This window comes from Phalacrocorax aristotelis, chromosome 7 (assembly GCF_949628215.1).
Source record: "Phalacrocorax aristotelis chromosome 7, bGulAri2.1, whole genome shotgun sequence".
Taxonomy (NCBI): domain Eukaryota; kingdom Metazoa; phylum Chordata; class Aves; order Suliformes; family Phalacrocoracidae; genus Phalacrocorax; species Phalacrocorax aristotelis.
In genome coordinates, this window is record NC_134282.1 from 4,767,217 (window position 1) to 4,789,397 (window position 22,181).

The 22,181-nt window shown below is 42.4% G+C and overlaps 1 protein-coding gene across 2 annotated transcripts; it reads right to left on the reverse strand.

Annotated features, from left to right (window-relative positions):
- Positions 1 to 23: 23 nt before the first annotated feature.
- Positions 24 to 16,165, reverse strand: SKIL (SKI like proto-oncogene). 2 transcript variants are annotated; one of them, XM_075098494.1, is made up of 7 exons: positions 16,000 to 16,165; positions 13,423 to 15,362; positions 8,322 to 8,419; positions 6,678 to 6,913; positions 6,226 to 6,467; positions 4,918 to 5,142; positions 24 to 1,978 (listed from the first exon to the last, which is right to left on the reverse strand). In XM_075098494.1, exons 2-7 carry the CDS (start codon positions 14,545 to 14,547, stop codon positions 1,817 to 1,819), a joined length of 2,088 nt encoding a protein of 695 aa, XP_074954595.1. In that variant the 5' UTR covers positions 14,548 to 15,362; positions 16,000 to 16,165; the 3' UTR covers positions 24 to 1,816. The 2 variants fall into 2 exon arrangements, with proteins under 2 accessions (XP_074954595.1, XP_074954596.1); XM_075098495.1 differs by lacking the exon at positions 24 to 1,978 and adding an exon at positions 3,458 to 3,601.
- Positions 16,166 to 22,181: the final 6,016 nt, after the last annotated feature.

Here is a 22,181-nt window from a genome sequence, read left to right on the forward strand (position 1 = left end):
CCTTTTTTCCTTTCTTTTTTCTTGAAAGCAATAATTTGGATATGGAGTTGAAGAAGAGAAAAATGTAACCTGGATCCTCTTTTCTGTTCAGCACTGACAAAAAAAAATTGTGTTATTTTTCCATCTAAACTGCTTTAATCATCAGTGTAAATATGACACAGAGTCCATAAACAAGATTATACATAGCTATAAAAGAATCATCCTATGACTACGTGACATTTAATTTACCACCTCATTTCTCATTCAATTAAAGATATGTGCAATTTTATAATTCTCTGTGATATTCAGACCTGTTATACCACTAAAAAAAGAAACAAGAAAGAACTCAGTTTTCAGTTTTACAAGTTCGGGGGGGGGGGGGGGGGTGGAATCAATATAGGCTTTTACTAGTGGTTTCATCCAGAATTAAGTGAATTATTAAGAGACTAATAAACCTTAGCAACGCAAAAACAGAAGCTAAAGCAGAGATTAAAGTTATGTAGTGAAATACTAGAACTACTAAAATATTCCCAGTCACTGATGTAAGCAGCTCACATCTGTCAGCTGTATCAAACTTTTTGGAGAGAAGTGCAAAAAAGTATTTCTTCATCCAACTTTATAGTCATGCGTTTAATCCACTAGGAACCAGACTTCTGAAGTACTCCAACATTATATATACATAAAACAGTAAATCTGTACAATTACACATTTTCAAATGTTATAGCTTAACAAACATGCTGTATTTCTTAATTCATGGTAACATGACCATGCCATTCAAATACAGAGACTATCAAAATGTTTTTCAAAGTGCCATATCTCAGAACTTTATTTTTTAAGCTATTATCGCAATGTCAGTTAAGGCCTGTTCTACATAATGAAAGAAAAATCCACAAGCTGTCAGGAAGCTCAAAGCGTGGAGGCTTAGGGTGCTAAGGGAACTAATACAGATTTTTAATAAATATTATTTTTCTTGAAAGCATAAGTATCTGAAAACCAGTTAAGTCAAGCATTCATGGTTTCTGGAAGGAAAAGCCCCACCTTTAAGCCTTTTATTAACATTTCTTTCATACCTACTATATAGAAGAAAATATGTGAATTTTTCATTTCAAAAAATTCCATTGTCGTTGTAAACTTTTTAATTTACAAAATAACCCCTAATGTTTTTTTCTTCCAGCATGGCAAGCAAATGCTGGTTCTAAAACTCTTCAGATTGATAACGAGTTGTTAAATAGAAAAACACTGAAAAGATCAGCTTGGCTTCACACAATGAAATTACAGAAAAAAATCATGCTGGTAAATCACTTTTGATGATCAATCTCTATCATTGGGGTGGTTTTGAGTATTAACTTACAGATGAAAAGCTGCCTTTACTTCCCCCAGTTCGAGAACACAGAATTCTCACTGAAACCCAAACTATTTCTGACCTTGAAGAATTCAGAATGTTTTTTATGTACTTTTATAACTGGATGTGCAATGATAGCAAAATAAAGATCACCACATATATCTGAACAGACAATGTTAAAAGGTATAGAGTTCTCAAGACTACATTAGAAATAGACAGAAACTGGTCACTCTAAATCAAGAGTTTCGTATTTTTCATTGTTTGAGAAAAACACCAGTAGAAATAAATGCAGATTTTCATTGGTTAGGAAAATCTAAAAACGTGTACCTATCTATCTCTATTTATTTATATATATATGTATATCTTCATCTGGCCTTGCCTGGGAAATAGAAAGCTGTAGAGAATACTTTTTCTTATCACAAGAAACTGCTCACAATTCATTAGAAACCAAAACACCCTGTTTGAAGGACGCAGTCATGCTTCCTCTTCCGATTTCTATTTTCCTTTTCCATTTTTTGAAGATTTCACAATCTGTAGCTTCAATTCCTTTATCATCATCTCTAACTTTTCCCTTGCCTCTCGTTCTTGTCTCAGTTCATCTTGAAGCTCTTGTCTGTCCGCCTCTGCGTGATCCAATCTCTGTCTCAGTTCTGCTAGCTGTAAAATAGAGAGGAGAGACAGAGAGGCAGAGCAAATTTTAGCATGTAAACATCAACTATTCACTTCAAGATGCTACTGACGACCACCGTATGCATCAGATAAAATTATTTCTGTTCACCAGTATTTATCAGCTCGTCTTCTACCATTATCAAGAGTTATGCAGTTACCTACTACACCATTTGCAAGTGCCATCAATATGGAAAGTTGCATAAACATCACAGCATTATAAAAAAGTGGAAAAAGTCTGATTTTTAAATACATATAAATTGTAGCTATATGAAGTGTCACAACAGACCACGTCAGTATAACCCGTTAGGAAGGTTGGGATGATGTCTGCATCAGATGTTTCACAAATCCCAGAATAAAACACACTTCTTCGTTTCCCAGGTTCATTCTCCTACCTGACAAAATACTACTTTTGTATTTCGAAGCCTTAACGCATTTCTAGAACAAACAAAACCACCAACCCTGTTTTCTGGTACCCTTTAGCATAAATGAAACAGAATTACCAGAAGTGAGATTGAGAAAATCTTGACCATAACTGCCTGTGCATTTGTGTGTTCAAATATAAACAGGAGTCCAACCCAATTTTTTTTCTGTGAAATGTTTTGTGTTTAAACACAGAAATTGAATAATGTTTTCATCTTTGGAGTACAGTAAGCCCCAAACTTGCTAGAGTATCATCAAAACTTATTTACAGTTAGATCTGGAAACATCTGATGAATTTTTCAAGTGTGGCAAAGTTACTGTCATATTGCTTATGGGTACACTACCAGCAGCTAAAACACGGAGGAGACTGCAAACCAGTTATCTTCTCTACCATTGATTTGAGGGGTTATTTCTTACAATAAGACCTCACTGAATCTAAAAAAATCCATCTGCCTTTATGATGATAAGGATCTAGATCATCACTAAGCGTACATCTCACCAAAAATGAGGAAGACAGCAGATGAGAACGAAAGCAGCAGGAGCATACAGGATCACTGGTGCTCGCCAACTGCTGTGAAATGTACTGGGCAAAGGAAGTGCTGTGCTGGTTTTAGTGAAACATCACATTCGGTGCACTTTCATCTCCACTTGTATAATCGGAAATATTTAAGTGGTTCTTAGACAGCAACAGGCTATTACTGCAAGTCCTCTGACTCCACTACTTTGATTAAGCAAGCTGTTACAGTACAACAATGCCCACTGCCTGCATGTTACAGCACGTACTACAGAAGCACATCTCTGGTTGAGTTTTGATTTCCAGCTCTAAGGAAAGGTTCCAGTACTGGTTACACTGCCCTGTTGTGATTGACGAGGTAAAGCAACAATTAAACTAAACAATTCAATAAAGAAGTCAAAAAGGGGGAGAAGGCACTTAGTGCCTCCTCAGGCAGGCCGAGGAAGAACAGATGTTTAAACAAATTTCAAATTCTAAATTACTAATTTTGTTCAATGTACAAAGAGGGTTCCTCCCACTCCACACTTCTCAGAGAGAAACAGCAACTGCTTCAAGAAGACACTGGATTAAGGCTTTTTTTAAATGCCATATACACGGCTTAGGGACGTTACCTGTTGCCAGGCCCTCTGTTTAACTTGGGTACTTCTGACAACTGCTTGGAACCTAGGGTCCAAAATCTATTGTAAATTGTGATAAATGGAGAAAAAGGTTCAAATTATACGTTGCGAAGAGCTCTACAACACAGGCAATAACAGAGTAAACTTTCATGCAAGGAACGTACTTAGTTTTCAAAGTCTAACTTCAAAAGAAACAATCAACCTTAGGGAGCAATCTATAGGTTTTACTCTCTAAAGAAAGTAAGCTACACAAGCCATATAAAACATGCTATACATGATTATCTTCACAAATTAGAACATGTTGTTACTTGCAGTAATAGGGCTTGTACCAGATGTTTAGTAAATCAGGCCTTAGTCAGAGAGGATTACTTCTGGCAGCAAAGGCTAGGAGTCTGTGGAGTGGGATGTCATGAAATTAAATTCACGAGAAGGATTTACGATGCTAGTCTCTGCCCTACTCCCCAGAAATGCCAAAACCTGTCTCTCAAGTACTGCCTGTTTCTTAGTTTGAGACAGTAAGAACAGGAAATACACACAGCTATGATCAAGTGACCACAAAGCTCTGCTGAACTTCAGTTTTAGATTTTGTTTACTTAAAAAAAAAAACAAACTGTGAAGGCTAGTTTTCTGTGACGCAGTATAAAATATATCACAATCATAACTGCACCTGATTTTGAAAAGGGTCATTCCATGGCGCTCTCTGCCACTAACTACATTTTTCCCATTGGAATGACATGAATAACCTCCAACATAAAGAAGCAACAGTAAAAGTTAAAAGGAAAGTGGAAGAAAGAAAAAAATCTCCATAGGTTTCGACATATGAACCCAAGAGGCAGGAATGAGAGACAGAAATATGATTTTCATCTCCAAGATGAAACTCTTGACTAAATGCTTTGATAGAGCACGAAAGGGACTCATCAGTGCAGAAGATTCTACCACCAAGGAAGAGAAAGAGCAGCAAGGTATGCTACTAATCTGACAAAAAGGTGGCCAAGAGCTTTGGATTTTGTTTTAATATAAAAGGAAGAAAAAGAGGAATAGCTTCTTTCTATAACTAAAATGAGAATGTTTAGTTCTCTAACATGGGCAAGCCTATACACATTAAAAACATGATTTGTTTTAAATGAGGATGTAACGGACTTATGTTTAAGATTAGTATGTCACCAATAACATTGTGTTTCTGTAAGCTGCATTCTACCTCAGTTTCAGTCACGGACAGGTAAATAAATACTGCTGTCACTGTGACCTATTTTGGTATTTGTCTATGGTGTCAGAACACATGGAGAAGATGAAACCTTAAGGTGGGTGAGCAATAGCTTCACCATTTCCTGATACACTAAATATGGTTTGGTTTGAAACTAACTTTCCCTTCTCACCTGTGCTGCATATTCAGCTTCTTTGTCTTTTTCTAAATTGGAGTCACAGCTACACTTTTGCTTCATCACTTGGTCCAGTTTCTTCTCCAGGTCTCTCTGCTCAAAATAAAATTCTTCCATCCTTTGAGCGTGCTCTGTCTGCAAACATTCAAGTTCTTTTTGTAGATTCTGCTGCTCTTCAGTTAGTTCCTTCATAACTTTAGAGTTGCTTAACATTTCCACTTCCTGTGAAGAAAAAAAATATCAGGATCACGTATACCTTGTTTCTAAGACCAGAAAGGAAAAAAACTGAATTGAAATGTGTATCTGGAAACAATGAGGCCAAAAAGAGCACATTTATCTACTGATAACAATAGCCTGATAACAGTATTTATCTACTTATCAATGACAAACTGGAATTCTGTAGCAAGCATTTCATTTTTAAGAAACTATTTACACTTCCAAGCACACTTGGAGCTTTCAGAAAGAGTCACAACTTCCAGCAGTGAACCCCAGAAAGCAGCAGCACTGATTTACTAACATCTACTTTGAAGATGTAAGAAATGCATCATCAGGAAACAGAATAAATGTATTTGGTTTCTTTTTCCACTAGCATTTTGGTATTTTTTTAAAGTCTTTTTTTTTTTTTTTAACTTATCTACAAGCTTTAACTCCAACAGCAGAACAGCTTAAAAGTAGCAGCTCTAGAGCCCTATCTGAGCTCACCGATTCTGAGCTTAACATTAAATAAACTAAACTAAACATCAGGTCTGGTCTATGAATGTGTGAGGCAAAGCAGTATTTACCTTAATTCAGAAAACAGAAATCAGAAATGAACACCAGCTTCTAATGTCATCCACTATTAAAACACTAATAAAATCCCTCTAAAAACAAGGGCTTATCAAGCAGAAATAGGAAGGTGGTATTCTTTTTATACAGGGCAGTGATAAGACCATTCCTAGAATACTGATGTCTGCATCTCTAAAATCCTGAAAACAGAAATTTTAGGACTTAAAACTCTCCTTGCCAAAATACTTCAATCTTTGGAAAACATTTTAAAGTGAAAGAAGTGGTTTTCATTTGGATAAAATCAAAGAAGGAGCTGCTTGAACACAGTAGTTGCGAACTGACAAGACACCAATTATTAGTGGGCTCGAACCTAAGGAGCATAAGGGATATTAACAGTTTGGTGTCTGGATTCAAGCTGGAGGGAAAATTATGTGTGGTTTGGTGTTTCTAAGTGTAATCTGCAACACTGAGTCTAGAACCAACAAGCTAACACTGGTTTTCTGATGTCAAAAGTGAAACGCACTCAGATTGGCACTGTACCATTTGAAGCTGCTGTTTCCTCCTCAAAATAGTATTTAGTTTTTCTTGCTGTTTGATGTAGGTTTTCATTACTTCTTCCATGATCCTCCCCTTGTCATCTTCACAACTGATGTCCTTCATGAGAGTGGGGGACAAGGTTCGCGCATCATTACCTACTTCAACACGGCTAGAGTCTCTAGTGATTTTGGAAGAAACACGTTCAGATTTTCCACCTCTTGCAGAACGAGTTGACACAGGTGGATCTATACAAAAAAGAAGAACACAGCACAATAATCACTGAAAATTAAACTTCCACAGTGAAAAAGACGCAAAGAAAACTGAAGATTATAAAAAGGTCAAAAGAATTTTTGGAAAACTGAAGCGACATCACAAAATATTAGCTTGGTGTTGAGATTTGCAAAATTATATGGTATAAAATCTGGAAAGACTTCAACGTAATTTTCACTACTCACCTAAACGTTTATGCCGCTCCACGCCAGATTTCAAGTCAATTTTTTCCTGTTCTTCAAGAGAAAGCTCTGGATAGGAGGCAGCTTTTTTGTGTTTTCCACTGCTGAGCTTCTCTGACTGTCCAGGTGACGACTTAATTACTTCTGAAACTTTGACTGTTGTTTTTGCAACATCCTTACATTGTGATGCAAGGGATACGTTTGGGGCAACCACTTTATCACACATATAAAGGTAGTAACTGAAATAGTAGAAGACTGAAGTTAAGAATGAAAGGTAAAGCGTAATAAATGATGACTGGTAGAGAGCAGTAAGTTTAATTTAACGTGATTTCAAACTGCAAAAGCTTGAAACTGCGAAATGAAAAATAAGCACGTCCTTTTTAAATTTTTCCTATGCAAAAGGGAATCCTAATGACCCACTTAATCTTCACTGAGTAGATTATCTAGATATGATTTTGAGGCTATCAAACAAGAGGATTTTTCGAACACGGCTGATTTAAAAAATCGTACAGAAAAATCATAGGAAGTCTTCATTTAAATGCAAAGAATGAAACTAGAATGCCATTGAACCCAGACTCTCCAGCATCTTCATAATCCTTACATTAGCAATGGAGGATGGGGGGAGCGATCAGTGTAATGGGAATGAGCATATCACTCTCTGAAGAGCAAAGCTGTGTACTGACAGTGCCAGGGCATATCTGGGGCCACTGCTGGACCTTCTTTCCCACCTATATTGACCAATCGGTCTGGACTTGCACAGCTCCTGGACTCCAGGGAGCATCCTTCTGTACCACTCTAACCTAGCCACACAGCTTTTGTCTAGTACAGAGGGAAAAGAGCGCCAAATGCGTTAAGGTCAGCGCCAAGATAATTAGTGTCACGATGCCAGAGTTAACACTGCTGTCTTCAACACCCCCCCTTCTCCTAGTTCTGAAGGAAGGCACCAACAGAAACAGAAGTCCCACCATTCACACGCGCGCATGGGAACTAGTTTGATGCGCGTGTGTTGCTTTGATCAGCCAAGAGTCTGAACTCACCCATATACGGTAAATGCATAACCACATGAGGATGAGGGTGAGAGGTACGTCAAGAACCACCGTTTCCCTCGCTGATACAGATGACAAACTTTGTACTATGTTAAGGAAATGCACTCGCTTTCTAAAACCAGGAAACTAATCAGCAGACAATTCAGCAGCAGCCATTGTTCCAGTGCGGAAAAAAGCTTTCAAACACCTTTTACAAGTCTTCTTTGAAAGGAAATTAAGTCACACTCATGGTAAATAAGCCCTGTGCAGCTTTCCACGTACATGACTTATGTTATAATACAAAAGATTAAAAATTACCTTCTGTCATTTCTACTCTGAAAAAGGAAATTGTAATTACATTTCAATTGTATTGCCTCCTGAAGAACGCATAGATCACAGCTTGAGTCCCATACCAAAACCCACTCATAAGCAGTTCATTAATATTTACACTAAGAAATGCATAAGAAGTTAGTGTTCAATTATTCCTGTGTGATCCCTTAGAGCTTTCCTAACAGTTCAGGTTGCAAATACATTTTTCAGTTTGAATTATCTTTAAATAGCCAAAAGTATTTAAATCCTTGTACAGACAGTGCTTATAGTTCTACACAGGAAATTCAGTTACCTGGGATGGAAAAAGGATGGTGGTTGAGGATCAGCTTCTGCTTCTTGCTTTATAACTGGATACCACTGTGGTAATTCCAGGCTCTGCTGTGAATCTGCCTAAAAAAAAGAAAATAAATTGGTGGTTGGAAGATGGGTATATGTTATGTAAATTTTCATAAATGCTCCTCGGCAGAATGGCATTTATACCATTAATACATACCCACCAGAGAAACTGGGGTACTGCAAAATGGAGTGTCTTTGGCAGAGATGCAGGGTGATGCAAGCCACAGAAGTTTCTTCTATCTCCAATTTCCCATTATGGGCAAAGTGGCAATGAAATTAAAAGAAAATCTCTTTACAAACCTATATAAAAGCTCTGCTGAGTTTCCAGAACCCTGCCAGAGGCGTGCTAAAAATATTAGGGAGAAACAGAAAGCAAAAACTGGGGTTTCCAGAAGGTTGTGGGAGCCTTTTGCAATAAAGGACCCACATCAGAATAAGCACTTGACGGATACTTTATTACAAAATAAAGCGTGTGAATCAAATGGAACAATTACTGGTGTTCAGAAGACAGAACTTTATGTAGTTGTCAGGAATTTTTATTGCAAAAGCGGGCAAAGCTGCTGCAGTAACATGACAATTCCATTTCCTTTGCAGTAACAAAGTTAATTCAGAAGCATCAGAACAAATCATGAAAACTTCTGTGCATTCTGTATTCAGTTAGCAATCCTTGCTCTGTTTGTCTCAAGAAACATTTTTGGAATTACTCTTTAGTTAAAGTTGCTAGTGACACTTGGTGCTCCACTGCAAAGGTACTATTAATTTCAAGTGAAAGGTGTCTCATCACATATTTAAACAAGACTTGTAGCTAAGAAATTGATTCTTAATTTCATTGTACTAAAACAGCCGTGGGCAGCGGGTTTTTGGGTAAGGTGTGGTTGGCTGACCCCGGCCAGCAACCAAGCACCAACGCAGCCACTCCCTCACCACCAACCCCAGTGGGGCAGGGACAGTAGCAAGAAAGCTCATGGGTAAAGATAAAGGCAGTTTAATCCCTGAAGGAAAGAGGGGAGAGAAAAAAAACAAACAACAACAAGTGAAGCAAAGGATACTGCTCACCACCTCCCACAGGTAGACCGATGCCCAGCCAGACTCTGAACAATGCCCACCTTGGATGCAAAACCCCCTTTCTTCTTCTTCTACCCCATTTTTTTCTTGCTGACCGTGATGTTACATGGTATGGAATGTCTCCTTGGCCAATTCAGGCCACCTGTCCCGGCTGTGTCCCCTCCCAGCCTCTTGCCCACCCCCAGCCTACTCACTGCAGGGGCCGAGCACGGAACAGAGAAAGCACTGACACTGTGGAAGCAACTGTTCAGCGGCAGCTAAACCTTGGTGTGTTAACAACACTGCTTTAGCCAGAAATCCAACGCATGCCACCATACAGGATGCTATGAAGAAAGTTAACACCATTCCAGCCAGATCCAATACCTTTGGCAAGTTCCGCAATTAAAAAAACAGAAAAAAGCTTATAAAGCTAAAAAAAAAAATTATATCCTGCTGTACCAAAAGCTTCATCTAGCATTCTGACATCTTCACAATTCCTTGTGTACAAGATACATTATCAGAAAAGTTTATATTTACACACCCTGAAATAAAAGTCACAGAGCCTGATCTCTGGCAGTCAGGAGGGCACCCAATTACACATGGGTGGCTTCTACCAAGGCCTGCTGAATCACACGAAGGAGACCAACCCATCCACAATCCTCTGGTCAAAACTTCCAGCCCACTAAATTCAGCTCTAGCAATGAAACTGAAATTTAACTCCACCCCTGCAGTTCCTCAAATCAGTTCCAACACAGACCAAAAGGAGGGAGGGTACAGGGAAACTAAGCTCCAGGCTAATAAACTCATAAGCAAGACTTTAAATAACACAGATTGGAAATACAGCAAATCATCGCTGGGAAAGTGGCCTAATCCTGACACTTGTCAAGTTTTTTCCACTTATTCAAAGCATTCTAATACTTTAAATAATGTACATATATTCTTCTACTTATATTACAGCTAGTACACAGCAACCCGATTTTAACTTCTGAATCACATCTTGTCCATGTTTTAGGACTCACATTTTAATATGTTTATATATTTATGTATGAAATTACGTAGCAGGTAATCTGTATTTTCAAGTTACTAGGTCAGATTTTTACATTCCCACCTATTTCAACTGGAAACCAACAGTACTGCCTACCCATTAGTGTGCATTTTGCAAATGAAGTACATAACATGCGATCAAATTTTTACTTAGGAAAGAAAATAAAAAGTAATGGTCAATATACATGGAGCCTTTTTCCAAGGCTATTCCTCCCTCATCATCCAGGTTATCAAAATAGAGAGAGAGCATCTACTTCAAGATATACAGGTGTATTTCTTTACCTAACGATCTGTTTCGTTTCGATGCTCTTAATTTTATAAATGCAATATATCCAAGTAAACTTAAAATTTATTGAATGACTTCTATCAAAACAGTTTGAAAAGGCTACAAGAAAAGTATGTCATTTGTCTTCTGAAGCTAGTTGTACGAAGCTGTTTTTAAGGAAAAAAAAAATATACACACACACACAGAGATAAGTAGTGCTTTCAGCCTAATCATTAAGCCAGCAGTTTTAACAGAGATGGGATTTATAAAAATACTGAGAAGAGACGTTAACTCTCCACACTGTGAGCTTCTGCCCACACAGTGGTGAACTCAAGGAATCCGTCTGAGAAGCAAGACAAAGTTTTAGTGCAGAGTGATTATCAGAAGCTGTCGCAAAGGCAAAGGGAGTGAGGACCTGACAGCACAGACACCAGCAGACTTAGTGGCAGCTGTTCCCATGAAGAGCAGGTGGATGTTACAATGCGGTCTAGAACTCAACAGAAAATGAGAAACTCGGTGACATTCAAATATACAGCTTACAGATTTCCTACTAGCACAAAGAACAGAAAATAATTAAGCTTGTGAGTACAGCAGGTGAGGATCTACGTTGTCTGCTCTTCAAATACTGCAAGCAAAAGCGTATTAGCACTGCGAGATGAGTAAACTCAGGGTGAAATGCTAAGGAGAAAGGCAGCGCACAGGGTTTAGGATGATCCAAAGCCTGTGGGATTTAATCAATAATTTATTATTACTGGATGGACAAAGGCCTAGCCAAGGGCAACTATTCTTCCTGGGCCTCCCAGGATAACCTCAAAGATGTGCTGCTGCTTCTGAGGACTGACTCAGCAAAGGTGGTATGAAGGTGACAGAATAGCGAACAGAACATCCTGCAAATAGATTTCCCTGGGAGCGTAAGAAAAGGGAACGTCTACACCTTGTACCTAACACCTCTCACACCACAGAAATGAGGGAAAGAGAAGACGGCTGAAGCAGCCCAAGCCTCCCCAGGACAAGCAAACAGAGGCTGTGTTCCAACACTCCCCTGTTAAACTCTTCTAATCTTTTGTACTTTCCAGATGAACATCCATGAGAAAAAAAAAAAACAAAAAACACAAAATAAAATAAAATAACAAGAATCCTCCCCCACCATTTTATCTTGGTTCAGGTTTTCACAGTTTCTCTCTCAGTCTGATTTCATATGCTGCTTTGCAAGAAAGAACTATGCAGGTCTGCAACAGAAGACTCCAGAAAGTTTTTGTATTTCATTTGCACCAGTCCACTCCAAATTACTGTTACTGCTACTTTCAGCTGTTTTTTTTCATCTGTACACATGAAACTGAAAGTTCTCGTGGTCTGAGATCTGCCACTGTGAAAACAGAAGCAGTTATTATAGGTATGAACATGGAAGACTATTTCCTCCGACGCACCCACCGTGCTGCAGTTTACCTCCCCTGGCGTTGCAAGGATAAAGGCTGCCACGCCGTTATCAGATGAAAAGCAAAGTCTCCTTGCTATGAACTTACCCGCACCTCCAACTGACTCAGCACGTGGGAGCGTGCCATATTGCAGACTTTCATGGAAATTTTCTCCTGAAATCCCTTACTGTAGACTGGCACAACTGTAAAAATACCTGTTACTACAGTAAGCCCTTCTGCAACACTAACTTTTCAGAAGTTCATGATGAAAGGTGTCAACATAGAGCACACCTTTTTGGGCTCAACCATCTGGACTGCTCTTGCTGCTATTTTGAAATCCGCCACAAAGCATCCAACAGGCAAAATGGATATATAATCAAACCAACAGCAATCAAATGAACATATAAATGCCAAATACACCGAAACGAAACATAATCGTGGGGCAGGAACCATTTAGACACCTCTTATGTTTACATTTTACCCCAAAAATTGTACCTTCTGTGACCGGAAGCATCTATGGTGTTCAGTATTTACCTGGTGCTTGTCTTATTGTTTAAAGTAGAAGCTCTCCAAGAGAAAAATAAGCTCTGTATTTTTGAACCACAGCACAGACTTGCAGCGGTATTTTAGGAAAAAATACGATGTCTATTATTAACCATTGTCAAGATACCGGCCTACAGCTCATTACTTGGGCTGCTTAAAACCCCCTCTTTTTGGCATATTTCTCCATAAAAGCGGTTTAAACAGAAAGCTATTGCTGAACAGGCAGACTTTGGGCTTCTAAACAGCAACTTATCAACGCACCGTTACCCTGCACGCAAAGTCATGAGATGGCTGGTTAGCAAGCCAGGTCGCCATACACCACATGCATGAGTGCTGGAGTAAAAGTAACGAACGAAGAATTAATTTGCAATACTTGATTTTCCAGCCCCTTTCTGCTTTGCTCAGCTGCTGCAACACGCACCTCGTAAAACGTACTCCGAGGTCAAATGGGAGAATGAAAATTTCCACAATAGTTCTGAATTTTCCAGAGACTGTATACCTTAGAACAGAACAAGAACCGACAAAGCCAAACCAGCTCGAACGAAGCTACTTACAGCCCAAAGAGGAAACAAATTACCGCACCTTTTAATGAGAAATGCATTTCCATGGTGAAGCTCTCTCACAGATTTAACTTAGGCTTGATTTGACAAGCATTCCCACTTAGAAAAGGCAAGCAAGGCGCTTCCAAAACAGGTATTTATGTGTGAGCAGAGATTCAGGATTTTGACAAGAGTAGGTGAACTTACTTTGGACCGAGTTCTTTTCTGGTTTTTCTCGCTAAATTTCTCCTTCATTTCCTCCAAGAGATGCTTCAGTTCCCGCTCCTCTGATGTTCCTAAGTATTTTTGGTTAATATGCAGGTAGCAGTGCCACTTGGCCGATTCGAATCCCCAGTGGCAGGTCCTCTTGTCCGGGGATCTGTGCGAATGCATCACAAACGTCTGGGGTGAAAACATCCCGTAGCACTCCAAACACTGGATACACGGGTCATCTGGCGCAAGGTAGAACTGAGGTGCAAACAAGCCCTGGCACTTGCCCAGGCATTCATGCTCAACTTCAAAGGCACTGCCAGTCTCCTTCAGTTGGGCCAAGGTGTTCTTACCAGGGAGAAAACTGCCATTTTGCGGGAAAGTGCGAGGACGTAGTAAAGCATTGCATAGTCTCTGAGCATCGGTCAGTGTAATTAGCCCACAGGACGGAGCGTTAAACGGAAGAATTCCCAAAACCTTCAGAATATGAAGCTGGTCGGAAGTGCACCTTGAGCAGTATATGTACAGTTCGTCACACACCGTGTTGATCTGTTGCAATGAAAAGTCTCGCAGAACCGAATTCAACACCTGAGGCAGGCAAAGTCTTTTCTCTCCTCCGACTTTAAAACACGAGATAGATTCCCCCTCCAGTATAGTCTGGGTGAGTTCCGTGGAGCTGTCCGGAGGAATGAGCAGTGGACCAGAAAGTATTTGCGGCGATGGAAGAGGCAAGAAGACAGCGGGTGACATACTTTCCTGGGAATAACGAGCTGAAAAAGCTGCCGGTCCACCCAGTGAACTCTGGCTGCTCAGGTGGAACTGTGCCAACGTGTGTTTCAAACCTGGATTTAAATTCAAAGGCTCAGATAGGGAAGTACTGTTTGGCTTGGCGGTTTCCCCATCAGCCTCCACAGGAGTTTCGTCATATTCATCCAAGTTTTCCTTCTTTATCGTTGGCAATTTATTTATTACAACTCGTACTTTGCTATTTACATGCATTTCTGTCATTGCTTTTTTTAATGGTGGGCTCCCATCCTCTTGGATCCCACTCCGTTTTTGGTCTGAAACTAGACCTAGAGGGAAGTTTATTTGCGGGCTTTCCATTGCTAAACACCAGAACATTAATTAAGTCAGTCTTGAGTGTGCATTTTCCTGCTTGTTCATACAAAAAATAATTTCAGGCGACCTTGACCACCTCAGGCACACCAGGTTTTGCACTCCTTTCAGAAAAATGTTACTTCTTCAGCCTCCAACAGTTAAAACTGGAACCCATTTTGCATGTAATACCATAAAATTAATACTGGAGGGGTTACACAAGTTTCTTTAATTTTATAGTTATTTGTTCAATTTTCTCGTATAAAAAAACCGCTGCAGTATGTGTACAAAAGGCTTTTCTTCACACCCTACCCGCTATTTTACACAGTAGTCTTGTACTGCAATTTAGTAAAAAATGATGAGCTGATGCAAGAGTGTCCATCCTTGATCATTTTTTTCCTCTAAAAAATATACTGCCTTTCCAACTCTGTCTCTATTTAAATATTAAAAGAGAAAAATGGTCTCAGTTTGAAGAACGCTGATCTTCACGCAACCGATCCAAAATGCAGTTCGAGTTGTATGAAAATTTTATTCAGCGCTTTCAGTTCTTGGGAGATCAAACACAGTCTTAAGGGCTTGCTTTATTGCGCTGCCAACTTTATGATTTCATCACCGCTGCGAGAGTTACTATGGCAGTTCACAAATAAATCCCCAAATTAAAGGCTGATCCGGATCGTCGGCCAAAAACCAAACGTCCCTAGAGAGTCACCTTTTCGCGCAGATGTCACTGGTGTGCGTCAGAATTTTCCCACCCCGAGTTATTAGTAACAGAGGTAAGATGCAGGCCATCGGCTAAATTCATGTCTTGGGCTAGCAGAGTTCTGTCAGCCTTTCCAGAGAGCCTGCGAAAAGAGGAAGAGGTCAGTCAGAAGCAATGCCAAAAGGTGAGTTTGCCATGTCAGAGGAGGGACGCGTTTCCCCCGTTAATTACGAAGCACCAGCGCGCAGAGAGCTTTCCTCTAGCACCGGGAGCCCCATTACAAGCCCTGGCAGATGGGTGAAGCTGGCAGCAGCGGCAGCAGCCAACTCCCGACGCGCTGCACGCACCGGCGGCGAGCCGCGGGCGGGGGGCGGCCCTCCCACGGCCTGCGCGCCCCGGGGGGACGAGGACCGGGGTCCGGGGGGAGCGGAGGGCCGCCCTCCACTCCCTCCGCCCGGCACCCCCGCCCTTCGCCCCGCAGCCCCTTCCCGGAAGGGCCCGGGACGCCGCATCCCGCCGCTCCCTCCCTCTCTTCCCGCGCCGTGACTCACGCCAGCCCCGCCGGCACCGCTCCGGGCAGGGCTCGCCGCCTCCCTGGGAGCGCTCCCCGCCGCCCGCACCCCCCCCCTTCCCACAGCCCGCCGCCGCTCCCTCCCTGCGGGGACGGCGCGCCCCTCCCCCCGCCCCATCCCATCCCCCCCCATCTCCCCCTCAGGCGCTCCCGCCCCTCCCCCGCCGCGGGGACGGTCGCCCCCCCGGTAACTTCCCCATCTCCTCACCCGTCGCGGCGGGGGCTCCGGCAGCCCCGGGGAGCGGAACAGGCGCCGCGCACGGACCGCCCACCCGTGACCTCACTGCGGAGACGGCGGCGGCGGCGGCGACAGCCACGGAGACGGCGGCGGCGCGCGGGCACGAACCCGCAGGCGGCGCGCACCGCCCCCTCCCGCCGCCGCAGCCCCGCCCACTGTCTGGGGCACCGGCGGGAGCGGCGGGAGCGGCCGTCCCTCCCCTCCCCCCGCTCCGCCGCCGCCTCAGCGCCGGGAAACCCTGGTCCCCTCCCCCGCCGCCGCCGCGAAAAGGGAGACAGAAAAATAAAATCCCACAAAAAAAAGAGTGTTATTTCTGACTGGCGTTAGCACGTCCTCTCGCCGCCTCCCCTCGGCCCACCCGGGTCAGACACAGCCCCGGGACGCCGTGGCGCTGAGGGCCGGGGCACCGGGCGGGAGCGGGAGCTGGGGCGGGGAGGCGGCGGGGAGAGCGGCCATGGCAGAAAGGGAGAAGGTGGCAAGCGGGAGCGCAGGCAGCAGCCGGGGCGGGAGAGGAGGGAGGAGGCCCGGACGCTGACGGGGAGCTGTCGGGCGTAGTGCTTGCCTGAGGCGCGGCAGCCAGCGACCCTCAGCGAGGGTCCTTTAGCAGGTGTCCCTCAGCGACCGACCCTCAGCGACTATCCCTCAACGGGGTCCTTCAGTGGGTGTCACCCAGTGACAGTCCTTCATCGAGGGGTCCCTCAGCTACTGTCCCCACATGACGTGGGCACTGCTGTGAGACCCCACTACTGGGGGACAGCGAGACATGAGGAAGGAGGGAGAGTGCGATGGCAGCTGTCCCCAGAGCAGTTTCACAGCCCTTCCAGCCACGGGCTCATGGCAGGCCACAGCAGATGATGAAGTGCAGGAGGAGGGTTCAGAGTGGGTCAGGGAGCCCAGCTGGTCAGCTCTGTGGAGAGGGCTGTACATGGGGGGCTTCTCCCACTCCACGCTTGTTGCTGGAAGGGGAAGATCTTCTGGGACTGCTTAGCCTTTGTACAACTGGTTTATTTATGTATTACAAGTTTGTTCCATCTGCAAGGAGCCTAAGGCTTTCTGGTTTACATCATCTTTTTAAAGATAGCGCTTCAGCTGAGATTAAGGCACAATCCAATTTGCTGTTGCCTTTCATCCCGTATAGTTACAGATTTTGATGCAAAGTGAGTATAAAGTGTGGGACATGAAAACGTGGCAGTTTTACAACCACCCAGCACCGCTTAACACCAGCCGGCACAGACCATGGCGAGTGGGCTCCGTGCCATCACCTCCTCACGCCACGCCACAAGGATTAGCACGGACCAAACAAAACCTGCCCCGCTGCCGCTGATCGACAGAGAGGTTTGATACGCCTTAATCCGTGACTCTGCAGCACTGATACGCTCTGGGCTGGCAGGGCTTTTGGATGGAGGGGGCCTGGAGCATCGCTGCAAAGCTGCTTTGCGAGTCACCTTGTAACTTTTTTGAAACACCACAACGGTTGGGATCAGTTGGGTTCCTCCCGGTGGTGGCTGGGCAAAGAGCCATCTGGGATTATTGTTATTTGCCCGTTGCTAACCTTAGATGGTCACTTCTGTAGGTAGGAGCCCTCCCACTCTATGTTTGCATAGCAGCTAGTGCAATCTTTGGGACCCGCGGTGCTTTATCTTGCAAAAATAATAAATTACTGACATGTTAAGTAGTAGAATAGGGTTTAGAATAACTATAAATAGCAGTGCCTGGGCTTTTAACAACAGCTCTCTGATCAAGATGACGATAATGGTTATATTTATATTTTAAAACCTAAAGAAAACCACTTGACCTTTCTGATATTAAAGAATTTGGGTATAGATGAAGGAATCATAAAACTGAAATTTTATGAGAGCACCTCAATTTTTATATTCAGCAGAAGGTGTAACAACAAGGATCATCATTTTACTGTTGCCATATTGCAGCAGAAGGCTTTCCTCTAAACGAAGGGGTACCAAAAAAGAAGCCTTCATTTTGTTGAGGGATATAAACCTCCAGCTGAAATTAAGTGTGCTCTTTCACGTGGCTGCTTGGAATAGGTATTTCCTAGAATGCCCACAGAAAATCATAACTTCTCTTTTCAAAGGCTAAAGAAAACAGGCATAAATTCCTTCCATTCCACGTAGGGCAAAGCAGAGATAAAAGCTTCCCAAAAATTGGAACCAAGATTTAATCCTGGGGAAAGAACACAAGAAATGCCCTTTTTTCCTCCCCTTTAATACTCAACTATTTGTCCTTTTCCATCACCCTTTTGTCTATTTTTATTGTAAATCACTAGAGATTGACTCAGCCTTTCCTCAGGGAGCCTTTATCATAACAACTACTACCCTTGTGGGGAGGGCATTCTTCCTTACTTACATTTACCCCGTTACCTGCTAGCTCCTTTTGCTAGACTTCATCTGCGTAACTCCTCCACAGCAGCCGAATACCCGCCGAAACGTGCAGCTACAAAAGCATTGGGCTCTAGGCATCGAGTTTCACAAATTGAAGGATGATCAGGACTGACACCGCTGTACTTTCCAACCACTTGAGATTCACCACAAGTAGGATTTGTTTATTTTAAGGAGATTTCATGGACATTGGACTATAAAACTACTCTTGGCTTGTCTTTGCATGCAACAGCATTTGATCGAATTTAGCAACACACACCGGTCATTCCACCTCACTCTGCAGTTTTGTATCTAGGCTGCTTGTTTGTACTTTTCAAAGCAGGGAAGTGTTACAAACACGTCTGAATGAATTCCAGCATTGTGCAGCGGTGTGTAGTACCCTGGTGCTTTTCATAAATGCTATTCTTTAGCCTGCAGCAACACAATTACGTAGGACTGTGCAAGCATTGGCTCACTCTGGCTGCCACATCAAATGCTTCTGCAGCATTTCCAGCCTTAGACAGAAAGATTGCCTCACATAATGATCCGCAAAAGGATTTTATAAATATTGGTATTTTTCCTCCAGTTAGAGTTAAGTAAACACGACAAGGCAAAGCAGTTGCAGGACTACAAGCGCTAGCCTTACACAAAAATGCGAACTGCTTCTGTGCAGGGCAGGGAGACTGAGGAAAGCGATGGAGGACATGCAAAAGTGCTTCTGCGTTTGATCTTAATTCTGTTTCGATTCCATTGAATTCTTTATTCTCCTGCAATAAAATGTTGGAAGGTAGGGCAAAAAACAGCTTTATGACAAAGTGAACAGGTTTATGAAGAAAACTTACCCTCTGTACTTATGAAGTAGATACAAGGTTTGCTTAAAAGCCACAACAATATAGCAGAATACACAAGATTTCCAAATCTACCAGCTTTTGGAGCTGATCCTGAAAAGACATGGACCTGCGATACAACTGCCCAGATGTTCTGGACCTTCCTGTCTTCTCCACCCCCGAGGAGTTTAGGATCCAATAAAAAAAGAAAAAAAAAAATCTTCAAATACCAGTGAAACACACTATGTCACATTTCCATTTTAAAGTTACTGAAGAAAACGCAAGATTTATAACACCAGAGCCGGACTGATCTACGGATGTGAGGAAAGCAAGGTACACAGGTGGACAGTGCATCTTTTGTTAGACCTCCTGCTCTCCTGGAAGCTTAGGAATTGGGCGCCATTGTTTAGTTGGGGTTTTTCAAGTTCTGCTGCACATTTTCCATTTCAGGTTGCAAATTCTGGTAACTATTGTGCTGCAATGACAGTGTTGCTATAGAGCTACAATAATCACACAATGTGAGACAAAGCCTGTAGGTAGAGGATTGTCTAAAAAGAGATGTCAACTCTGCCTACAACTTCTTCTGCAGACTGTGAAAAGCAGTGCCAAAGACACGGTGCAACTAAAACACAAGTTACAGACCTCTGCAAGATGTAATAACCTGCACTAAGAGAGCACAGGAGGAGTCTTACTTTTATTATTAACTCTGAACTTTCAAGAAGTGCTGCAGCTCTTTGGAAGCTTACAAAATTAACATTTACAGTTGTCTTAAAATGTAGTTCACAAATAGCACCTTCGCTGCTTGGTTTCAACAGCTTAGGTTTAACACCAAGCAGCCTGTAGAGAATTTTTGTCTTTACTCTTCTAAGTCAGCTCTAAGGAAGAAAAGTTATTATTTAAAAAAAAATAATTTCTTTCTTTACAGTTAAACAGTGCACTGCAAGTTTCCTTTCCAGATAAAGTAAAAAACAAGGGATATATAATAACATATGGCAAACCAGGAGGGTCCCTAGAAAGTATGTAATTCTTCCTTCATATCTTTCCAGGATAATAGCGAGCAGGACACACTCAAAAACACAGACCTCCAAAATACCATGAACCAAAAAAAAAAAAAAAAAGGGTACTTAAAAAAAGCCAAAGCCCCCTGCTCCCCACGCACGGGCCCCTCTGCATTCTGTGCGGGCCACCTTTGGCAGTCGCTGGGGCCGGTACCTCTTCCACTCGCCCGCTAGGAAGAGGGGCAAGCGAGACAAACTCATCTGCATTTCTAAGCGCAAATAAAAATAGATCCTTTAAACTACGACGTAGAAAGTGAAGTGTCAAATACCATAGCAAAACAAAATAAAATTATCTTTCAGTGGAGCTGGTTAGCATAGATACAAAGTTTTTGTCAAACTGCAAAGCGTGTGAAGAACTTTGTCACTGTTCTGATAAGATTCAAGTTGCATATTTATGAACAAAGGGGGTTTTCTACAGAAAGAAGCTTTTTTTAAGTATTTCTACGTACGCTGTCTCTAAATATGCTAAAGACCACAATTTAACACCGAATAGAGAATTAAAATTGTGCGTTTTCTTCTCAGAAGATATTAGCGTGCACATTTTAAAGAAAAAAAAGATCATTTTAGTGGTGATTTTTAATGTAAGTTGTAATACGGCCGCTCTTGTGATACCTCCTATGACAAACGAAGTAACATAGCCAAGACACCATATGAGAGACCCTATTACAGGTCTTCTCACATAAGCATGAAAAGTTGACAGATTTTAGCAGGCACCACATCTTAGAGGGCAAGTTACTTCGGAAACAGTTCTGTTTTGTGATTAAATATGTAATGGTAAGATTAGACGTCTCAAGTACGCAGTTCAGATCTCTTTATCATAAGCAGGAAAAAAACAAAAAGGCTTTAGAAACCCCCAACACCCTGACTGAGCTCTTCTGAAGAAAATGCAAGATACGGTAAAATCCCCATTTTCTGAAAGGGGCTCCAATCCCCAGCTCCTTCCCAGGAAAACATCATTCATCCACAGGCAATTTCAGACGCCTTTCTTCCTTGAACTGCTTATGCCATCCATCCTGAAGCGAGGGCACGTGCTTAGCAGTTAAGGTATCAAGTATATATAGATTATACAAGCTATTCATTTCTTTTATAGAGTGTTGTAACGTAAACAATTGCTCAGACTGAGCCGGAGCAGTTGGCCACCAAACTGAACAGAAACAAGAAGCGTGCGTGGGGGGAGGTTAAGCATTTAAGATATGCAGCCATCTGCAGCATTTGCCTAGGACTGCCGGTGCATACTTGTAATAACAAGCCAGATTGCAAGAGGAAATCTCTTTTAAAACACAGGTACAGATATTGAAGTAGAGAGAGGTTAAAATACTGCATCTGTAGCAGGGTACGAGGTAAGTGCCCCTGCCCTCCATGTCAGAAATCTAAGAGAATGCGGAGCAGGAACTGAAGAAACAAAGAAAGAAATCATGCAGAAGTAAGCGCGGCAGATGAGGCCGTTGGTCTGAACTCCAAATCCCCAGCTCTGGCAGCTGAGATGACGTCCTACAAGTCCCAGCTGAAAGAGGTGCTTGGCCAAGCAAGCTAGAATTGCATTTTATACTTTACCTGAAGCTTTCTGTATCCGCACAGCTGACTGAAGCCTCACTGCCTACTTTTGTTTCATCAGTGGTGCTGGAACAAAAGACAGAATCTAACGGATGCTTTTTCTCTGCAGGGCACGGCGAACGTAAGGCCTGTGAAGCACGCGGGAGAGGGACTCGCATTCTGAGAGAGGCCGAGGGAGGTATTTCTTAGGTAGCTGCAGTTGATCCCAGCGCTATCTTCTCGAAGAAATTATAAGATGAGAACAACGCTCCTGGGGGACCTGGGTATTTAAGGGTCAGACGACAAGCCCAAGCAAAGCCCAGCATTTCACAGTATTTGTTTTACTGGTTAACACACAGAGA

Excerpts from the sequence above, each read along its gene's own strand:
- SKIL (XM_075098494.1), bottom strand. The coding sequence starts at position 14,547 with ATGTTCTGGTGTTTAGCAATGGAAAGCCCGCAAATAAACTTCCCTCTA. Across the intron at positions 5,143-6,225 it reads GGAAACAGCAGCTTCAAATG|GAAGTGGAAATGTTAAGCAA; the intron begins GTACAGTGCCAA and ends TTTTCTTCACAG. Across the intron at positions 1,979-4,917 it reads AAGCTGAATATGCAGCACAG|CTAGCAGAACTGAGACAGAG; the intron begins GTGAGAAGGGAA and ends TCTATTTTACAG.